Here is a 22767-nt window from a genome sequence, read left to right as displayed (position 1 = left end):
ATTGATTGCACATTGCACCAGTAAGAGCAGAGTGTGAAGGTTCAATTAGCAGGGTAAGAGCACAGTTTTGCTCAAAATATTGAAATGCACACAACATTATGGGTGACATACCAGAGTTCAAAAGAGGACAAATTGTTGGTGCACGTCTTGCTGGCGCATCTGTGACCAAGACAGCAAGTCTTTGTAATGTATCAAGAGCCACGGTATCCAGGGTAATGTCAGCATATCACCAAGAAGGACGAACCACATTCAACAGGATTAACTGTGGACGCAAGAGGAAGCTGTCTGAAAGGGATGTTCGGGTGCTAACCCGGATTGTATCCAAAAAAACATAAAACCATGGCTGCCCAAATCACGGCAGAATTAAATGTGCACCTCAACTCTCCTGTTTCCACCAGAACTGTCCGTCGGGAGCTCCACAGGATCAATATACACGGCCGGGCTGCTATAGCCAAACCTTTGGTCACTCATGCCAATGCCAAACGTCGGTTTCAATGATGCAAGGAGCGCAAATCTTGGGCTGTGGACAATGTGACACATGTATTGTTCTCTGATGAGTCCACCTTTACTGTTTTCCCCACATCCGGGAGAGTTACGGTGTGGAGAAGCCCCAAAGAAGCGTACCACCCAGACTGTTGCATGCCCAGAGTGAAGCATGGGGGTAGATCAGTGATGGTTTTGGCTGCCATATCATGGCATTCCCTTGGCCCAATACTTGTGCTAGATGGGCGCGTCACTGCCAAGGACTACCGAACCATTCTTGAGGACCATGTGCATCCAATGGTTCAAACTTTGTATCCTGAAGGCGGTGCCGTGTATCAGGATGACAATGCACCACTACACACAGCAAGACTGGTGAAAGATTGGTTTGATGAACATGAAAGTGAAGTTGAACATCTCCCATGGCCTGCACAGTCACCAGATCTAAATATTATTGAGCCACTTTGGGGTGTTTTGGAGGAGCGAGTCAGGAAACGTTTTCCTCCACCAGTATCACATAGTGACCTGGCCACTATCCTGCAAGAAGAATGGCTTAAAATCCCTCTGACCACTGTGCAGGACTTGTGTATGTCATTCCCAAGACGAATTGACGCTGTATTGGCCGCAAAAGGAGGCTTTACGCCATGCTAATAAATTATTGTGGTCTAAAACCAGGTGTTTCAGTTTCATTGTCTTAAAATAACTACAATCTTTGAAATATTAGCGCGTTGTGTGCAAATGCTATTTTATGAACCTATAAACATTTGTTGCACTTGCATTGGGTGGTTATGTAGTAGCAGAACTATTTACACAGAAAATTGAGTTACGAAACCGTGCGCCACCAATGATAATTCTGGGTACAACACAAATTGCTTATAAAACATGTAAACAGGGTTAACAACTTCAAAGTAAAGAAGCTAGCTAATGACTGTCCTGAAGTTGCTAAATTACTGTATTAGCTAATTTGCATAATTTGCCAAATGCATAGTACTGTAATGAACACTGCAGGAGAGGGGAATAGGGTTGTGGGATGGACAAAAAGGGAGAAAAAACATCCACGAAATTTCTGCCGATTTTTTTTATGTACAAATTCCTCCTCTCCTTTTAGCGCTGCTCAAAACCTGCAAACAATTAGCTAATGGATTACCTCCCATTTCTATTTTCTATGAAAACAATGGCTGCCTTCTGCATAAAATAACCAACCAATGCGAAGGCGAAGATGATTAAAGGTTCATAAAATAATGTTAGCATAAACTGTTATAACGTTTTTGTGATGCGAGTTGTTTTATGCAGTTTATGTTGCACACAAAGTCACATGTAAAGCACCCAGCACACTCTGCACTTAAGGGAAAAATGACTAGGACAAGTGCCACTGTCATAATGGGTTGTTTTAACACAATCACGAGGAAACCAAGGCAGCGTTCTAACAGTTTATTTAGTTCACAAACGTTGGTTTATTCTGGAATCCGGACTGGGTCAACAGGCAGGATTGGGATCTCACTGAAGGAGAAGAAGATAGGCCTAGAGAGCGTTTGAGTAAAGGTGGGATTAATAATACTAAAGTCCATCAGGGTTAGACTTACGGAAAATGAACTCTTAGCCAGGTTAGGGAGGAATAAGTCTTTACCACAATGGCTGAGGTTGACAGGAGGGTGCAGCAGCGGGGGAAAGTATTTCCTCGTTCTTTTGACTGTGCTTTACTCCATTCAGTGGATCCCATGGAGGGACGATGATCTGTCAGAGGATGGACAGGCGGATGGATGGTTCTCAGAAGCTGATAGAAAGTTATTTCCAGAAACCAGGGTCCAGGAAGGAGCCAGATAGGAAACTCTCGGCCAAGGCGTTGAGGCTTGAGTTCCCATGTTCATCTGAACACGGCAGGAGACATAAAGTCCACAGAAACTCCAGCAGAATCATTTCCTATGAGGCACAGCAGAAAAACAAGATGATCAAAGAAATAGTAGAACACAGGACTGCAGCAGCAGAGGTCGAGCTGTTTACCACGCCTTGTGAGACAACGAGCTGAGGCCTCCCTCTGGTTTTTCACTCCTTTTGAGCCTAGGTTGATTGCTCGCTGAGGAGCAACAGCTGCGCAGCAGCACCTGCTGGTCACACCCTGAGTAGGAGGAAAAACACAACACAAACACACAGACTACACCCAGCCTGCTCACAACCACCGTGGATATGACAGCCACAGCATGTGCAGTCTGTGTAAAACCATCCATCCAGCCATCCGTCCATCCAGCCATCCATTAGCTGAAGCTAATGGGTGACTGGTGCCTATATCCAGCAGTCATTGGGTGGGAGGCAGTGTACACCGTGGACAAGTCTTCAGTCCATCATAGGGCAACACAGAGATAAACATAACAAGCAACTATGCACACACACATTCATGCAGAAGGGGAATTTACTGTAACCATTGTGGGAGGAAGCCTGAGTACCCGCAGAGAACCCATGTATGCACAGGGAGAACAGGCAAACTCCATGCACAAAGGCCCCAGGTTGGAATTCAAACCCATCTTGCTGTAAGACAACAGGGCTATGAACTGCAAGGCTGCACGTTGTAAAGCTAAAAGAAATATTTCGGTACACGACAAACATGGGGAGGCATATTTGTTTGGGCTTGCGAGATAGAGGACCCTGGAATGCAGACTAGTAGGCAGCATGACGGTAAGTGCAAAACGATTTAATAAAAAAAAAAAAAAAACTCACTCTCAGAAGAGGCAGAAACAAAACAATAAACGGACAGGCAGGACAGGCTTTGCATGATCCACAAAACAAGAAATGAGCATGATTTGAAAATGATTCCGCGATGAATAACTGAACAGGTGTGTATTTATGGAGCGTGACCAGGTGAAACAAGAAGACAGATTAATAGGTGCAGGTGATCCAAATAAACGTAATTGACAGAAGAACAAAACGTGGCTGGAGCAAAACAGAGACTCTTGAACACAAACTAACAGAAACTAGAAAAACATGAAACAAAAGCATAACCAGATCCGAAAACCAAACTTGACAAAACATGAACGAGACGACAAAACTAAAGCATGACCAGAAAAACAAACAGAAACATGATTAAAAAATCTAACAATACTAATAATAATAAACAGAAGAACGATTCAAAACCTTAATTGTGAAAAACATAAAGAAAAAAACCCGAAACCAAAAAAACCAAACAAACCCAAATCATAACAATATTAAACGATTCAAATCAGAGGTGGAAGTAAAACAATGGATTTTACCTGCCACCGTAAACCATCGAGCTAGCAATATCAAAGCAAAAAACCAATATTTAGTGTTAAGGTACTGCAACTATCAAGAGTTGCTGAAAATCACGGCTTTTGAGCTCTGGAGCAGTCTTTGGAAGTAACTTCCCATCAGCCACATTTTTTTACTAAAACTGCATTCACTGCACAATCACCACACAATCACCACACACTGCAACACTGAAACAAACGCTATCACAACTCTAACATGTGACTCACGAACAGTTATTGCCATGAAATCTTGTTTAACCATAACTGCATTTTCTCATGCGTAGCAACTAGCGTGTTGTTTGCTCCAAATGAGAGTAGCGAAGGAGTGACAGAGGTCTAAATATGAATGAGCTTTATAAGAATGTAGCAGAGAAATGGTAGATAACTAAAAAAGGATATAGTTTTAGTTACAAATGAAGTCACACATTCTCCACTGATTTAGTTGTAAATGAGGTCAGGTCCATTTGTCGGGTTAGAGCAAAGGTCCACAAAATTTTTCCAGAGCTGGTGATGTGCGTTTTTGTATGTATTCTGTAATCAAGTTTTTTTTTGTCTACGTTTATCTGATTAAATCGACAATAATGAATGTATAAAAACCTTCTGAATCCTAATTGATTTATGAAGTGCCTAAAGATTCCCACCCCTACCAGCCGTTAGCTCCATACTCTGGCACAAACTGATGTGTATTTACACTAACTAAAAAAGCCCAGAAGGTTAGCTGCTGTAGGTAAAATATTACCTGTTTATAAGCTTACTGTCACGGTTCTGTCACGGTTTACTTGGAATTGGACCCCACAATGCAGACGAGCAGGCAGCGTGATGGTAAGTGAAGAAAAGGTTTAATTACAAAAACTCACACTCAGCAGGAGGCAGGAACAAAACAAACGGGCAGGCAAGACAGGCATGGCATGATCAAAAAAAAGACAAGACTTGGTTAGAGAGCTAGACATGAGCATGAGAGTGAAAGATGTTTCCGCGAAGAATAAACAGAACAGGTGTGAATATATGGCGTGAAAACCAGGTGGAGTAAGGAGACAGATTAACTTGAAGCAGGTGAACTGAATAAACTTAATTAACAGAACAAAACGTGACTGGAGCAAAACAGAGACTCTTGAACACAAACTAGAAAAACATGAAGCAAAAGCATAACCAGATCCGAAAACCAAACTTGACAAAATATGAACAAGACGACAAAACAAAAGCATGACCAGGAAAATAAACAGAAACATGATTCAAATCTTGAACAGTGAAAAACATATAAGGAAAAAACCTGAAACCAAAAACCAAACAACCCTACATCATGACACTTATAACAGAACCTCACTTCAAAATGTTGTACTGTCCCTTTAAGTTGAGTTTCCAGTAAAATAATGACTCATGGAGTTTAAACCACTTTCATACAAGAAGGTTTTTTACATATAAATTCACATGAACAAATCTGTAGTTTAGATTAGGATAAAAGGTATGTTTGGGACAAATATGCTCTTGTGCGACATTTAACTAAAGTGGTGTTCAGTAAAGTCTTTTTTACTTAAACCTTTGGAAACAAATACAACTTACTACTGAGCTGAGTAGATTTTCACAGTTTAGTTAGTGAAACAGCAGTTTCACACTGACCACAAGGTGGTGCAGACCAAGTCTGTCACTCGCAGCCTCCAGCAGCACATAACTACTCACACATTACTTTGACTCAAAGTTTGTTGATTTTTTGCATTTTAAATTTAAAATTGTCAATAGTAACAACATGTGCATTCTTGCACATTTTATGAAGGGTTTATTTGTATACAAATGGTTGCAATTGTGATTCTTCAGGGTTTCAATAGAAATGTATCTTATGAAAAAAGGACAAATTCATTTTCATTTGATTTTGATATTTAAACTGAAATCATATAAGTCTGGTCAAAGCTACATAGACAATAAAAATACTGATGTATGCAATGTGGCAAAATACAAAACACTGTTTAGAATTGAGTCATCTTTGGTAGGACAGTGACCTGTTTCTTGTTTTATTATGTCGTGTGATATATTTTGGTCTCATATTCCTTAAGGCTTTAATTCTAGATACAACAGATGCAGTAGAAGGAGAATATGACACCTCCACCTCCCCAAAAACACATATCTCTAGAGCCCTGTTCTGCATTCATCTACATATGAAACAAATCCAAAAACATAAAATATATTACTTTTCCTCGCCAGCTGTGAAAGGTGCTGTCTATATATTTTGCCATAGATTGCCTGCATTGAGCAAGATACAGTTTTAGTCACCAAATGGTTCATTTGCTTTGTCTACTGGGGACTTTCATTGCAGACACAAAAAAAAGAAGTGAAAATTACAGTTTGTGGGCAGAATAGTATATATGCTCACTCATGAAAGGTCATTGCTTTTCTTGTCCTCCGTCTTGCTGCCTTGTATTTTCCACCCTGGTAGACAAATGCAGCCTTGGTGAGTGTGCAGGATGCTCATCCGATCAGGAGAAATTTTCTCTCCCGCTGTCTAATAATGCCACCAAAATAATGACTTTAATATCCTGTCAGAAGACCACAGGCTGTTTGTTTCTAGACTGTCATAGCTTAGAAAATTCATTCATAAGAAAATAACAACAGGCAGCATTTTGTGTGTAATCCTGCTGATACAGATTTCCTGACTTTGCTGGTTACACACAAAGGATTCATGGATATTGCCAGCAGTAGTTTTGTTCTGTTACCGACAAGAGAGAAGAAAGGAGGTAGGGGTTGGGGGCGGGGGGGGGGGGGTGCATCACGACTTCCTCTGAGAGCCAGGATATTTGCAGAGCTGCAGAGCCGACACATTTAAACAGCCCAGAGAAGCTGCAAGTACAGGTGCGTGTGTATGGCTGCAAACAGAATGCCTAACCACATATATTAAGATTGCATTAATTCAGAAATAGAAGTGGGTCTCAACACCGATATGCACAAGCAATCTGATGGGTGACTGATGCAAACTGTGCAGCCATCCTAGCTAGGCAGGAAGAATTGTGTTTTCAGATCACCATCACGTGTTTCATTCAAGCACAGAAGATAACAGTCTCAGTTATTCTTTTTGGAAGGGATAGAGAGTAGAAGTTCAATTTAACTCTTAAACTGTAGCCTGAAGAGACTGTTTGCAGCTATTATACGTGGCTTACAGCTCTGCACAATTAGTGCAACCCAGTACTGCTTTGCATTGTGCTGAAATGGGGTGGTCCGTGAATGATATCCATATTTAGAAGGCCCTCATTGATTCTTCCTCACTGAGGCACAAAAGATTATTTGTCTGTCTAGTCTTGAATAGTGAGACCTTAATTCCAGCCCTGTGTTACAAAATCTCTTCCCGACCTCTTCCTGTGTTAGAAAAGCCCATAAAACTGCAAGCTGAGGCTGCTGGCCGCTCTAAACGGACCATTACTGCATTCTATTTCTATTTTGTTACATAATATCATGGTGACAATGCACTAGCACAAATAGCTCACATCACCAGGAGCTCTCAGAAAGAAGCGGGCGGCCGCTGAGAGGCCCATCTCATCATTCCAAGTGTGTTTCCCCTTTAATAAACTTGCACACATGACTGAGTGATTCCTTGGCCAAAATGGCAGATGATGAAGGACAAGAGAGGAGTATGCAATAAAGATTTAATTAAATCTCACCATGGGATGTCTTACTGGGACTCCAGAAACCAGGACAGAGGAATTTGTGTTTGCTCAGACAAGCTCTGAATAATTTCTGCACTATTCTCTACTTTGACCCAAATTGCCAAAGAGGAGGATCCAAGAATAAGCCTGCATCACTGCAGGTCCTTCATCTTACTTGCCATAAAAGTTCCCTTCTACTTCAAACTGTCAATCTCTGCTGGAGATGATCTGATTTGTAAAACACATGCCTGCTTTGTGTTTCCACTGAAAGTACATTCCGCAGAAATCCGAACTTTCTTTGCATCGGCCGATTGGTGAAGATTGACGAGCAGTTTCACCTCCCTCCCTCTCACCTATGTGACGTAGACTGTATGGTCTCCATGGATGACTCTCGTCAATCCTTTACTTTATTCTCTTTCAAATCAATCCTGCCTTTTTTGCTCCTACTCAGTGTGGGTTACCATGGATACCGCTCCCAACTGGTTTGGCTGGCACATGAATTTGTTTATAAATGTTTCTCTGAGTGGACTGGAATGTTCTTTTTTCTGTGCAGTCACAATTTTCTAATTGAGCACCAGAAAATTCAGTCTAATACGTTTTACCCTTCTATTCAAATATTACCATAAAATCTCTTAATTTGCAACTTTTCAGACCATGCAGTTTCAGATACCTAGGGACACAATATTCCTCTCCTCTGGTTGTTCTAATTGGAATGATTTGCAAAACTGTTGACATCTCTTGAACCTTTTTACAATGTGTAAAATTACAACCACAGATTTCATTGACCTTTTATTTGATAGACCAACACAAAGAAGGACATGATGGTGAAGTGGAAGTAAAGGGATCTCTGGTTTTCAATTTTTATTGTAACAAAAAAATATAAGAAAATATAGGTATTCGTTTAGTCTTTTGTGTTTAGCTTCCCAGTTTATTCTCATGTTCTTTGTAGTCCACGTTATCTTCTGTTAGATCTCTTTTAGATATTTTCCCTGTGTTTCTTTGTATCTCTGTTCAGCTTCTTTCAGGTTAATTAGTCTCCCTTCCTCAGCTTCCTGATTTCACTCTGTCTCAGAAGTTCCACATTTCCCTCTGATTACTCACACCTGCATTCTAAGCCATTCTCTACTTGTCCCTGAGTATATATATTTATCGGTTCTCATTGTTCCCTGCTGGATCCTTCCATTGTTTCTTCTCTGTATTTCATTCCCATGCCCGTGGCTTTTCCATTTCACTACTTATTTTTCTGCCCATGCTCCATGTCCTTATCTCTTCATGTCATGCTGTAAGTTTTCTGTAGCAATCTGTGGCAATGCTTAAAAATTCCTGTTCATAGATGCCTTTTATCCAACCTGACTGAGCGATTGCTGGTTTGTGAAGATGATTGGGCAGAATTTTTTTTCTCCAAAGGTGGAAAGCTGCGTAAAAATTGGAAAGCTGTAGAAACAAGGTTAATAATCATGTATTATTTCTCTTCCACTTCACAGATATGTGCTTCCTTGTGCCTTTTGTGTCTCTCTCAGTTAATACCAATAAAACACACAGCAGTTTGTGGTTTAATGTAAAAAAATGTGGACAAGGTTAATGGGTATAAATACTGTTGCAAGGCGCTATAACAGTTAAAACAGTAATTTGCATCTAATCTGGTCTGATCCAGTAGGACAGAAAATTACATCAACGTGGATTCGGAAGGGCCACAGCAGTGCTGTAAAGCATCTCAGTACTTCACATGGCGGCTTCTAAATCCTCATCAAACTTCTGAGTGGTGTGCATCCTACATGGACACCCACAGCTGTCTGGCCCAAGGAAAGAAGACAGAGAGGATTCACTGGTTTAATTTGGGGAAGATTTAATCAGGGTTTGACTGGAATTATGTGAAACTCTTGGTGCATCTCCCACTGAGTCTTCAGATTCTCTTCTGTTGGACTGTGAACCCACTCAATCCAAATGTCTTTCTGGTGGAAAAACCAACAGCATTCATTCACGTGGCTTTCACAAGGGGTCTAATTCTGGCTGTTTGAAATATTCACTACTCCATTTACACCATCTTTGGCTCCTCTTGGAATTTATTGTAGCACAGTGAAGCTGAATTTGTTTTTTGTTTTTTTTAATCTGTATCTAATCTATTTTTCTTGTTTGGTGTGATATATTATTGAAGTCTAAAATAAAAAATAGACTTTTCCTACTGCCACATAACAGAACTCTGCAAAAGTATTCACCCTCCTTGAACTGATAAACAGTTTTTCATTTTACAACCACAAACATCAATGTATTTTGTTATGATTCTAAGTCATAGACCAACACAAAGGAACAGATAAATGTGATGCTGAAGCAAAATGACACACAGGTTTTAATATTTTTGTGAATAAAAATTTAATAAGTGTGCGTATGATAACACTGGAGAAGCTGTACAGATCCACAGCTAAGGAAGGACAATTACTAGCTGTGCACTCCCCAAATTTGACCTAAATAGTGACAAGAAGAAAACCATTGCTGTTATAGTTTACCATATGCCATGCTGGGGACCCAGCTAACATGTGGAAGAAGGATTTTTTGGCTTACATACAAAATGCTGTCTCTTCAATATTAACACATCCAGCACATCCCACTAAACACATCAATCCCACTGTGAGACATGATGGTGGTCGTATCATGCTGTGGGAGTGCTTTTTTTCTTTTTTTTTTACAAAGTAGGGGCTCCAGAAATGACATTTTCAGACTTAAAGAGAAGATGAGTGGAGCTTAATACAGGAAAATTATGTGCTACTTATCACATGAAATAAAAAAAGACATTAATGTTTGTGATGTTTCAAAACTAGTTGAAGTTCAAGAAATATGAAGAATTTTGCAATGTACAGTAGCTTTTTCAGGCCAAACGTTACATGTATGGGCTTCTGATTGCGTGTCCATCCCCACATCTCTTATGTAATTCTCTCTAGTGGGAACTCGGCAACCAGAAAGTAAATCTACAGTGAATCACTTAATCTAACATAGACTTAATGGGAGTCAGCCAGAGAACTGAAGGATGTTTACTGAGAAGCATGAAAGCTTGTTTGAGCTGTCAAGTCAGTCTTATGTTTTAATGCTCTTACTTTGTCATGGTGAAAGTCTGATTGATCCCCATCAGTAGGTTTTCTAATCAACAGAGAGCCATTGATTTTCTCTCCACACACTCTATGAGGTGCCCAAGACACCTGCTGGCAGCCAGCTGACAGACACTGCTAACCAACAGCTGACACATGCTGATGCCAGTTAGCCATGCTGGAGCGGGTGAGTTGCACATGCTAACATAGAGATGCTAGATGCACAATGTGAGATCTAATGTTTTGTGAATCATATCTCATACACGTGGCATGTCACAGATGGGTTCTCTGTAAGCCGGGGGTTGTTTTGTAACCAGTGTGCAGTAGGCAGGAGGACTTGCAATATCCAAACCCACAAAAACAAAATTGGTCAACATCTAATGTGCCGAAGGCAAAAAGATCTCTGTCACTGATATTCATTGCAATCATCAGCCTGATTAACAGAGTTTGTCTGGAGTGGCTTCCATCTGCAGCAAGAGTGCCTCAGTAAGCAGTTTCTCTGCTGGAGTCACATGCTTGGAGCTGAGGCTCGCAGCCAGCTGTCCCCATCCTCGTTTCAGACAATGCAGAAGGATGAGGTGAGGTTGGAGCTTGGAGCACAAGCATTTTGAACACGGCGAGCAAGGTGTAGGTACAACAAGGTTGGCCAGAAAAAGCAACCAGGTTGTTTGATTAAAGTCACAGGTGTTTAAAAGACTTCAGATATGGAACTATACAGTCATATTCAAAAAATGTGAATATGTAATATTCTAATATCCCATATTTTACACTCTAAAAATTGCAGAGTTAGTTCTTAAAAAAAACTAAAATTGAATTTCTGCTGTTGGGACAGAAGTTGGGCAGTTTAATCCAAACACTGGGCCAAAAATGTGACTTAGTTTGTTGGCTTATATCCCGTTTCAACTAGTCCCTTTTAGAGCGGTTCGCTACAGTTCAACTGGCTTTTTCGGCTTTTCTTTTTTAGTACCTGCTTGCTTGCAGTTTCAACATTTCCGAGGTGTACTAAAAACATGGCGTCAGAAGACTGTCGGTCATTGATTGTTAGGGCTTGGCGTCACTATATAAATATATATATGTAGTAACTATAGTAATATTTTAGTAACTAATATTTTCAACTCATCTTATGCTGGGCTTGTTATGTATATGAAAACTATTCTAGCAAGCGAGCATTAGGCAGCGTTAGCTTACCCTCACATGTCCTCTAGTTTGGATCCTTCCGTTTGACATGGTTTGACAAGGCTTCCCTCTCGCTCCCGTACTTAACCACAGTGCTTCAGGTCTCATTGCCCAGAGCCTTCTCTGGCTCTCAAACAGTGTTAAATTGACCTGATCCAACCCGAACAGATTAGGTGCTAATAGAAAAGGGATATTAGAAAAACTAAACAACAATCTAATTACACCTCAACGAACATCTATCCCAAGATGAAATAAGAAATTTCAAGATGATAAAAATATGCTGTATAGTAATAGCAATTACAGCTGTCTCTGTTAATCGTTTTAGTTCACGCCAGAGATAAAGTCTGTTCAAATAAGACAACATTAGCCTTCTACCTGCCAAGTAGCTAGAGCATGCTAGTGCCAGCTTTGATAAACATTCACACTTTGTCTAACAAATTGGTCATAATGTCAATTTAAATAGTCAATATTTTATTTGATTTAAGTTTTGTAATTCAATTAATCTTCTATAATTTTTGTTGTAAAAACAGTTTTTCAGTAGGGCTAGAAAAACAAATTGCTCATTTGAAGTTGTATAGTGCAGTGGTTGTTGGTAGTGTTGCCATGCAGGAAGAAGGTACTGGGCTAAAACCTTGACTGGGGCTTTCTGGGGTGTTTGCTGGATATTAATGTGTTTGGTGTGAAATGTGCATATCAACCTCATAACAAATTTAAAAGACTTTGTAAAAACACAAGCTAAAGCTGGTAGGAAAGTGTCATTACTCAGTACCACATGTCTTGTATTGACATGGGCCAAAGGCCACTCAGGAAGGAAAAGAGAATTACTCCGAAAGCAACATAAAATTTGATAAAGTTTGCAAATGCACTCAGGGAAAGTTTTCTTAATTTTTGGAGATATGTCCTGTCTTCTGCCGACACTAAAATGGTAGTCCTTTGTCGAAATGAAAGTGGTTACATTTGGATGAAAAAGGGCGAAGCTTACAAAGCTGAGAAAATCATCCAAACTGTGAAGTACATTGAGAAAACATCACATTGTGTGTTCTACTGTAGGAGAGACTGGTGCACTTCACAAAATAGATGGCATCTTCAGGAAATAACCTTATGTGAACATAGTGAAAGAACATCTGAAGACATTAGACGGGAGATTAAAGCTTGGATGCACAGCTGAAAAAGTGAGTTAGCTGCCACTTTCAGTGATGCTGTATAAAAAGAGCTTATTTGTGTTAACGATATTGAAAGAAAAAATATTTGCACTATGAAATTGTTACACTAAATTTTCCTGTTATTTTGATATGTTTTTAACCTGGCCCCTATTTTTTTTAGGATATCATCATCAATATTTGACCTAGAGCCGAGTTAGCAAAATGACAACATTTGAATTATTTTTCATCTTGTAGTTTAAAGTCCGAAGAGTGTGAGAGGTGCACCAGCAGTCTTCAGTCAAGTTAGAAAATCTGTAGAAAATGTGTTTACCGTGAAGTCTCTGGAACTGAAGGTGTCAAGTTTAGATTTTCCCATCATGGTCAGTGCTAAAACGAAATCGGTCAAAGCAAAACGCATTGCTGCTCCGACGCCCAGATACCCCTCTCCCTCGCCGTCCTCCGTCCCACCTAATCACCCCCTCCTCTCCCCTAAAAACATGCACAGCCACGCCCCCAGAGGCACGCGCACAAGCGCAGGCTGTGACACACCTCCTCCTCCATCACGCACCAACACAGAGATATGAGCGAGAGTGAGAGGGAATGCTTTCTGATGCAGATTACATCATGAAGGACGAGTGCTCGGCTTCGGGAAGATCGCAGCAGGTGCGATAACACTAAGGCTGCTCCTCACGGAGGGGAAACAGGCTACCGTTTTACCATCATGTCCACCGCATCCGATCAGTCCACCGCCGATACGGTAAGGAGGGCCTCTCCGTTACCTCTCCTAAATGTCCAAACTTTTTGTTTTTTTGCCTTTTCTCCAAAAACAATCTCGTTTCGAGCTCATAGGCATCCGGCTAGGGACCTAGTAGGCTGTGGACGGCGCGGTACGCCGTTGCCGCAGCACTAAAATTAAAGATGCGTATAAGTGCGTTAAAGCAAGTAGTCCAAGGCTGAATGCGCCCCACGGGCCTGTGGGATCGGCATCAGATTTATCACTGTCTGTATAACCCAGCCAAAGGACAGAACAGACTACACTTCTCCACTTCTGCGTTTAGTTATATATATATATATATATATATATATATATATATAATAACAAGCATTTAAAATAAAAAAAATATTTGTGTTAATATTGTTTCTAAAGCATTTCTAGTTAATTGTATGCCACATATTGCCATCAGCACCAGCAATGCCCGCTAATTATTTGTAAGTTTTATGTTCAGACTGAGATTTGTGCAAATGCAGGGGTACTGAATGGTTTCCTTGCTGTAGGCTGTAGCCATGGAGACAGTATATGGCATGTGGTTTTAAACTGCTAGAAAGTGCAGTGTCCTTGCTGAAAAGAAGCTTTGAAGCACGGGAATGAGTGGAAGAAGGAATGCGCACATTTAGGCTACTTAGTCAAGATGAAAATTTTGAAATTATAAATGTGTCTAAAATGGGTTGTGACCATGAACTAATCCCTAAATCTCTCTCATTGTATATATTTATGATCAGTCTTATTTTAATTAAATTGTAACTTATTAGTTGGCGTTAATGCTTTCAATCTAGATGGGAACACAATAGTAGGCACAAATCATGCACTATTATATTCATGTTCATTTATTAGACCGAAATCATTCATATTGATACAGGCACACATCTTTTACTCAATATCAGGTCATGCATTTTATAACATACAAATGTTATAAAACAGGGCATCTAATGTAACTTAAGCTGATTTCACCTATATGAGTTAAATAACTTATTTGTAGGTTTTAGACGTGTATGTTTACTTAGACAATGTAATCTGTGTAAAATAAAAGGAACCAAAACATTTTCCAAAATCTATATAATTTAAATATCATTGTGCACCTTAACTAATGAGGAAGGTTTGTGTGTAGAGGTTTGTTGTAAACAGACGTGATATTAAGGTGAGCCGTGGAGATATGATGGGGAGGTGGCTGGTCACTCCTCTCGTCATAATGAACAGATGGTAACTCACTGTTGGCTTGTTGGCGAGTGCCAACTAAAAAGTCCATGCTTGTGTTAGATGCACAAAAGCCCCTTGTTGAAATGTTTTGTCTCCAGTGTTCCTTATAAAACCTAAAACGAATCTCTGAAAACATTTTAATAAGAAATTGTTAAAGGTTGGGTTGCTTTTATTTAAGAAAATCTGGAGCGATTTTTCACTTTGCATAGTAGAGACGGGGGCCAGTCCGATTTACTATCCGTGTCAAATCTGATTTCATTCTTGGTGAATTTTCACTTTCATTCCGGCTGAATTCACGGATCCATCCACAGATCTAGACAGCATGATCCTGCAGGCTATATTTTGACTAGTTTTACTCTAATAAATCTAATAAATTGCATTTAAAATATAATTTACAATTAGTAATAAATAATAATAATAAAAAAATAGATAATAGATAATTGTTATGGTAGAAGGTATCTCAAATTGTTATAGTAATGAAAATTGAGGAGAAAACAACAAAAGCTCTAACAGACAACAGAGATGCTAACTGTAAAGTACAGTACATTTATCTTATTTTTCTAAACGTTTAACCCCTATATGCCACGGACCATAAAGGATTTGGAAATGCTGGCAGCTTATTGGAAGACTTTGCCACCCTGTATTCATACAGGGTGGCAAACGTTGAAAAGTTCATTAAATTTCAGTTACTCAATTCGTTAAATGAAACTCATTATATAGATGGATTACAAACAGACTGATGTTTTCAAGCCTTTATTTCTGTTAATTATGATGAATTTTAGGTAATGACATTAGCATTAATGATTACAATAATACATCAGACCAATAAAAAACATTTTTACTACAGAAATGTCGGAATAATGAAAACTAGGTTTAATACCAGTTGTCCTTTTCAAAAGATACTTTTAATCTGGCAAATGAACCTCTTTGGAACAAGTATTCTAATTCATTGAATATGACTGTATATACTGTATATTCAATACACAGTCGTATATACAAGAACACAGTGAGACAGCTGTTAAACTTAGCGATACTTTCAGTCCTGACTGTTCTAATTGGTTGCACAACATATCCAGTCACAGTTGTCATCACCATGTCAATATGTTTGGCAACTTTGAGAGACTTTCATGTTTTCCTTCAGCTCTCATAAAAATGGTTAAAAACAGTTTAAAAAGTGTCACCATCATATGTTCATCACACCAAATAAGTAAAATACTGTTTCGCTGAGCTGCTTGGTGAATTCTCTTAATCACCGCGTCATGAAAAATTAATGACTAGTCGTTGCAGAGAAGTTTATAGATGAGGAATTTTGTTGCTGGATGTAGTGGCTACCACTGAATAAAGCCACAGAGTTGACAGCAGCAAAATATTTAAACCACATTTATATGTAAACAGTTTTATCAGCTCTGTAGTATAATGTTAAAATGCATGAAAGAATGATTCTGAAGGTTATTATGCAATTATAAATGTTGTAAATATTGATACATCTGAAGGTATGGGCAGAAATGGAAGCAGCAAGGCTGCTGGTGCCTATGTTGTTTCTTACTTGCTTTCATCAGGAGAAGCAGAGCATTACATTTTTAATTAAACGCAATGAATTGGAAAATGTTACTAACTGAAGATATTAAATTCTGATATTGTAAATGAATTGTAATCCAAAAATCCCAGATTGTGGCAACTCCTTTGTGTAAAATTGAGTTATGCTTGTGTATAGGTAACCTAAAGACAACCAAAAACACAAAATGAAAAAAAAAATCTTGTTCTTTATCATAAATTAAACTTAAGTTGAAGTAATTTTGGTGTTTTCTAGCAACAATGCATCACAGTAGTACCTGTAAATGGCAATTTGTTGGTTGTACTGAAGTGCATGCACTTTTTTACCCTTTCTTAAGTTAGTAGTTAATGCATAACATGCATAGCAACCTCTTTTATCTGGTTTGTATTGGAGTACCTAACTATTTAGCAAAGTCCTTTGCTGATATCTCTTGTTGTGGAGAAATACTTACTTAAAGCTGTGTGTTTCCTTTAAACATTTATTTGTGGCTTCTCAGAAAAATAAAAATATGGTGAAAAATGCATTTCTTTTATCTCTCTGTCTCTTCCTTAGGCTGTCTTGATCATAAATCAAACTGACAGGAGAGTTTTGAAGTCCCTTTAAGATGACCAGAACGCATCCCCCTGATATACTGGCGTCAAATCTGTACAGGGACATCACACTGAGCGACACTACTGGTCACTCCGTTTCTCTCCATTCCTCAAAGCAATGTGACTTGAAAATGCTTGATAAATCAGAGATAATTAATAAAAGACACTGCCGTAGTTTTGACTTTATTGAGTCACTGGATGATCCACAGTCCTCCTCAATGGAGCAACACTACAACAGGCCTGAACATCAGGCAAACAAACATCTCTGGAATGGACTGGATCAGCAGAGCCATCTTCGATTTTCGTCTCCTGATCTTTTTAATACCAAGCAATTCCAGCAGCAAGCTACTGAAGACAAAACCAGCTATCTTACATGGTCAGAGTCCAAAAAAAGATCAAGGTCTAAAAGTGCCCCTAGACTAAAGGCTACCCTCACCCCTGTCCCTATCTCTGTATCTCCACCACATGCCAAGAATGGGAGGGATGGATCTCAGGCTGTTTCAGATTCCATGAGGACTGCTGAAACCCAACGAGAATCTACTAGCAGGCCTTTCTTGAATGAGGTGCATCCTATTAAACTGCAGCCTCACTCCCCCCTCTACGTCTCAGACTGTTTTGAGCAGGGTAAAACAGAAAAACCAGCTGTAAGCCCTCATGTCAGGTGCCGTGTGGACATCAAACCAGATGCTGCTGTACTAGAGCACACATCGAGGCAGATTCCCAACACACATGGTGAACATCTTTGGCAAAGGTACTCTCAGGCCAGTAGCAGGTCCGGTTTGTATGTCCCACGGCACATTGCCTCCTCCCCAACACCAACTCCAAGCGAATGCTACAATGGGGATTTTAGACAAGGGTATCTCTATACAACCAGCATGTCTCCTATCTCTTACCAGCATTTGGACACACACAGGATGCCATCACCAACAACACCATATCTGAGTCAAGAACAGAGAGCATACTCTAATCCTAACATACCAACAAAGTTTTTCTATACAGAGGACGCTGTTCGGTATCCAGTGCACCCCTATGCTAGAACGTATTTCCAGGATGATCGTTCCAGTCTAACTAGTTTTGGCAGTACAACCACAAGTCAGTATGATCCAAGGACTCGATGGGTGCACACACTTCCTGTGAGGTCATACTACACCGACCACCTTACCAACAGAGAGCCAGTTCACTCTGTATATAACAGGCCTTACTCCACAAGTGAGAGATCTTCGTATTTTTCTCAAACTCCACTTTCAAGAGCTTACTATGGAGAAGACAGTCGGTTCAGTCCATACCAGATGAGTAGCTCAAGGTTGTTTTATCCCAAACCGTTCTCATCTCCTGAAGAGCAGTACTTTCCACCAAGGCTATATAACACAGAGGGTTATCAACGCCCTCGAATGTCTCAGGCCTTTTCAGACGACTGGTATCGCTCTAGTATTTCTGGGTTCTCGAGCCATTCGTCACAGAACACACCACCAAGAGTGAGACAAGACCTTAGCATTCCCCCATGGTTTACTAACAGCTACACAGAGGCACAGAGGCTTGGAGCAGATGTCAAAAACCACTCCAAGTCATGGGACAATATCATATATCAACATGAAAGAGAGCAAACTGTACCGCGGGGACGGAGCTATGAGAATCTGTTTCAACAAGCAAGGCAAGGGACATCATCTGATGTTGCAGCTAAACCAGTCATACTGAACCTTTCAAGTTCACCAAGGCGCTATGCTGCCCTCTCTCTGTCAGAGAACTCCTTGGAAAGGAATTCAAACAAACCATGGAGAAATTCTAAGAGTGGACACTGGTTTGTTACTCCAGAGATCACCATAACAGACAATGACCTATGTGCAGGCAATGCCAGGCATCGTGATGTCCATTCCGTCAGCTGGGATACTTCTGACGGTGAGAAGGCATCAACTCAGAGGTTACTTAATCAGAAGAAGCCATCCAACACAACAGAGATCACCAAAGAAAGGAAACATAACAACTTCTCACTTCAGCAGAGCCTGGAACAACTGGATGAACTCTTAGCTGATTTGGTTGTTGACTACAAACCCCCGACAAGCAAAAAGTCAAGTGAAAATCTTTTAGATCAGTTAAAACAACTGATCACTGAAGACAATAACAAAAACACAGAATCCCCGGGACTCGACAACCTAGAATGCCTCGGCACGCAGCTTCCATCTTCTAAATCTAGCCCAGATACATTGAAAGACCCTGATAGTGGATGTGATGCTTTCCAAAGGAGCGCAGAAGAATGTTCTCCAGACCACAGCACAGATGAAGATGACAGTATGGCATGCGCTAACAAGAAGTGCAGCAGAATTGAGAGCATGTTCAACGCTTGCTTGTACTTCAAATCCTGTCACAGTTGTTACACCTTTTACTGCTCAAGAAATTGCCGCAGGGATGACTGGGAGATCCATAAAGAGACATGTCTCTATGGTCGTGTCAGCAGTGTGTGTCGGCATACTCTAAAGTTCTGCAGAGAGAAATCTGAAATCCACAAGGCCTTCTCGCGCATTGCTAAAGCTGGCTACCTCTCCAGAGGGAGAGGTGTTCTCTTTTTGGGTTTTGCAAATCCAGAAACTGCAGAGAACTTCCTGCAAGTTGGGCTGGAAAGCCTCCTTATATGTCCTACATACTTGTCACTTAGAGAGCTGGAAGGCTTTAAGGACAACCTAGGTGAATACTGCAAGGAATTGCAGCAGGCAGGCAATGAGTACGACCCCAATGAATGTTTTCTTCTGAATGTGTCAGTAGCTGTCGGTGAACTAGTGCCTAACAGACCTTCACCAAGGGTCCAAACACCAACAGTTCGAAAATATGCAAAGGTATCTTTGGCCTCCTCGAGTCCAGACAAAAAAGTGCTCAAGAAGGATAATGAAATGGAAACTCTCATTCTCACGCCGCCTCCAGGCACACCTGACATTGACAAAGAAGGGGAGGAGGGAAGGAAAGCGAGGGAGGTTTGTTTCGTTAATATCCAGCGTGAACTCAGGACCAGGGGAGTCTTCCTCCGTCACGAGTACCCCAAAATCTATAATCAGCTGTGCGAGTTTGTGGAGAGCAACAAAAGGTTCACTCCCACGACTATTTACCCAATAGATAAGAGAACAGGGAAGCAGTTCATGTGCATGATCATGGCAGCATCTGAGCCAAGAACACTTGACTGGTTGGGTACTCCTCATCTTTTAGATGATATTATATAGCATAGCATTAAATAGCAACAATAATGATGTCAGCAGCACTAAATGTATTTACTGTAAATACATATGGTGGCAAACTGAACAATTGCATATGTGTAAATATGTGACTTAATTTACTCATTGTCTCCCCCTCTCTTAGTTGTCCCCAACCACTCCCTAAACTCAAAGACAAAACAAATGCACTTTCAAAGGTTTATCTGTGTTGGCTTGTTTTGATTATCATGCACTCAGAAGAACTAATAGTCTGCATGTAGACTAGGCTTAAACCCAGTTATTCAGGTGTTGACGTGTAGAAAGACAATAAATGAAGCACATATTATTCAGGGAGTGCACATTCATTTACTCCATGTCATAGTTAAGACAGCCAATGCCATATTGCAATGGTAGCTGTATTTTCACTATCAAATGTTATATTAGAAATTTAAATGCCATGTTGCAGTGGTTGTAAAATTACAACAGTTTGTATTCAAGTATTTCCTTGGTATGGTTGTGTGGATATTATTAAACAACACATTCTTACATTATGTTTCATAGACAAAGAAGTACAATCGAACCATTTATTTTTTTGCCCATCAGACTAAGCATTTTAGTTGGAGCTTATTTCATTTATTACTATTGCTTGATGTCATTCTTGTACAAATTGCTTAGTATGAAAGTGGCCTTCAGTTAAAAACAAACAAATGCATCTGACACAGAGCAATGTATGAGATAGGTATTTCTAATGTATTATGAGCTTTAGAAATAAGTTTAACTATAACTGTAAATAGATAACTATTTTGCTTAAAGCATGTTATTTATATTTAGGCAAAATTGCTTTTGAGTGAATTTATTATGTTGATAACAGTTGCTGCTTAGAAATGTGAGAGGTATATCACACAGTATGTTATGAGTATTGGATCATTTGAACATATTGACCGAGAGACCATATTGAAACTATTACCACCAAACTTTCTGAATTTAACCTATATGCAATGAAAGAGCAACCTTGCGTTGTAAAATCCTATTTTACTATGAAAACTGAATAAGTCCTTTAAATTGAGCTGTTTGCACTAAGACATGAGTCCTAAAATAGTAATGTTCACAATGCTCCAGCACTGAAAGCCTGCTTTAATTGTCCTTAATCACCAAGCTAAGGTTGCTCTTTAACTTGATTATATTATATATATATTATATATCTTTGTGCAAGAGCCCTACTCAAGTTTCTATTTTGTGATGTTTCTAACTACTGTATAAATATATAATAAATTGACTTTAACAAGTGGCCAAGTGTGACAGATTTCTCCAAATTAGGATGTGTAAAATAATGGTTTTAATGCTGTTCTAGCCAGTCAGATCATTTGCTCTCCTCAGCATTTTTGACCAACAACATCCCTTTAAATGTTCAACTGAGATTTTGCCACCATAACAAGTGTCACACTTAAACAAGTATTTTTAAAGGAACCTAATTGAATTTATACATGTAAAATCCAAAGTCGCTAGTTTTCGTTGGCTTTTGTTAAAGGATTTAGTTCCAGCAATCAACAAAGTGACTTGTGGAGACATGGTTTTTGACAACCTGTGAGTGAGCATTAAATCTTTCTTATTCTTGCTACTGTGTGGCATTGCCTAGTCAAGGTGTGTGCGCATTTCTGCTGTTAGAGCACAACCTAGTGGAAGAAAGCACCTATTACGTCCACTAATATTTTCCACAACTTGCATAATCAACAGTGCTGTGGAAAAAAGTTTTTAACCCCATTCAGGTTTATTCTGTTTTTACTTTTTGTTATTCTTAAATGCTTCAGGTCATCAAACAATTTTCTATTTCAGACAAAGATAACCTGTGTAAATACAATACGCAGATTTCAAATGATATCACTTACCAAGAGAGAAAAAGCTATCTAAATTAGCCTGGACCTATGTGAAAAGTAATTACCACCTTTGGTAAATTATGTGATTAACCTTTTATTTTGGAAATCCAATTTCAGTTTCACTAGTCACAAGCAGACCTGATTACTGCCAGACATGTTGAACAAGAAATGACTTTTGTGGAACCTGTCTAAGATCATGAAGTAGGCTAAAGAAAGTTAACATATAATAAGAAACAAAGTCATCTTTCAAACATCTCTCAGTCTGGAAAGCATTGCAAAGCCATTTCTGAAGATTTTTGGCTCAAGTGAATCATCAAGCCATTTTTTACAAATGGGATGGAAGAGTGGTGAACATTCCCAGGAGTTGCATGCTTACTAAAATTAATTACTCAAAGAGCGCATAAATGTCTCATCCAGGAGGTCACAACAGAGCCAAGAACAACATCTAAAGCTCTCAGTCCTCAATTGCCTCAGTTGAGGACAGCATTCATTATCCAAAAATTGAATAATGAACTAGGAAAAAACTGAATCATGGGAGAATGGAAAAATCACTGTTGACCGAAAGGACTACAAGGTCCGGTCTCATATTTTTCAGAAAACATCTTTATAATCCCGAAGACCTTTGGGAAAATATTATGTGGAGTGATGAGACAAAGGGGGCTGCACGGTGGTGCAGTTGGTAACACTGTTGCCTTGCAGCAAGAAGGTCCTGGGTTCGATTCCTGGCCGACAGTCTTTCTGTGTGGAGTTTGCATGTTCTCCCCATGCTTGGGTTCTCTCCGGGTATTCTGGCTTCCTCCCACAGTCCAAAGACATGCCTGTTAGGTTAATTG

The 22767-nt window shown here is 39.7% G+C and overlaps 1 protein-coding gene and 1 long non-coding RNA gene across 2 annotated transcripts; one reads left to right on the top strand and one right to left on the bottom strand.

Moving 5' to 3' along the window:
- Window positions 1-1902: 1902 nt before the first annotated feature.
- Window positions 1903-6088, bottom strand: LOC124878617. Its single transcript, XR_007040831.1, has 3 exons — window positions 5298-6088; window positions 2482-2596; window positions 1903-2400 (listed from the first exon to the last, which is right to left on the bottom strand). It is a non-coding gene; the product is annotated as an uncharacterized LOC124878617 (long non-coding RNA).
- Window positions 6089-13327: 7239 nt separating this feature from the next.
- Window positions 13328-21348, top strand: unm_hu7912 (un-named hu7912). The gene is made up of 2 exons (XM_047382677.1): window positions 13328-13521; window positions 16847-21348. The coding sequence occupies exon 2, from the start codon at window positions 16899-16901 to the stop codon at window positions 20088-20090; it is 3192 nt and encodes a 1063-aa protein (XP_047238633.1). The 5' UTR covers window positions 13328-13521; window positions 16847-16898; the 3' UTR covers window positions 20091-21348.
- The last annotated feature ends 1419 nt before the right edge of the window (window positions 21349-22767 follow it).

This window comes from Girardinichthys multiradiatus, chromosome 12 (assembly GCF_021462225.1).
Source record: "Girardinichthys multiradiatus isolate DD_20200921_A chromosome 12, DD_fGirMul_XY1, whole genome shotgun sequence".
NCBI classification, from domain to species: Eukaryota; Metazoa; Chordata; class Actinopteri; order Cyprinodontiformes; family Goodeidae; genus Girardinichthys; species Girardinichthys multiradiatus.
Note: the sequence above shows the minus strand (reverse complement) of the source record. Positions and strands in the feature narration are given on the sequence as shown.

Bases quoted from the DNA above. Each gene is read 5' to 3' on its own strand.
- unm_hu7912 (XM_047382677.1), top strand. From the start codon at position 16,899: ATGACCAGAACGCATCCCCCTGATATACTGGCGTCAAATCTGTACAGG.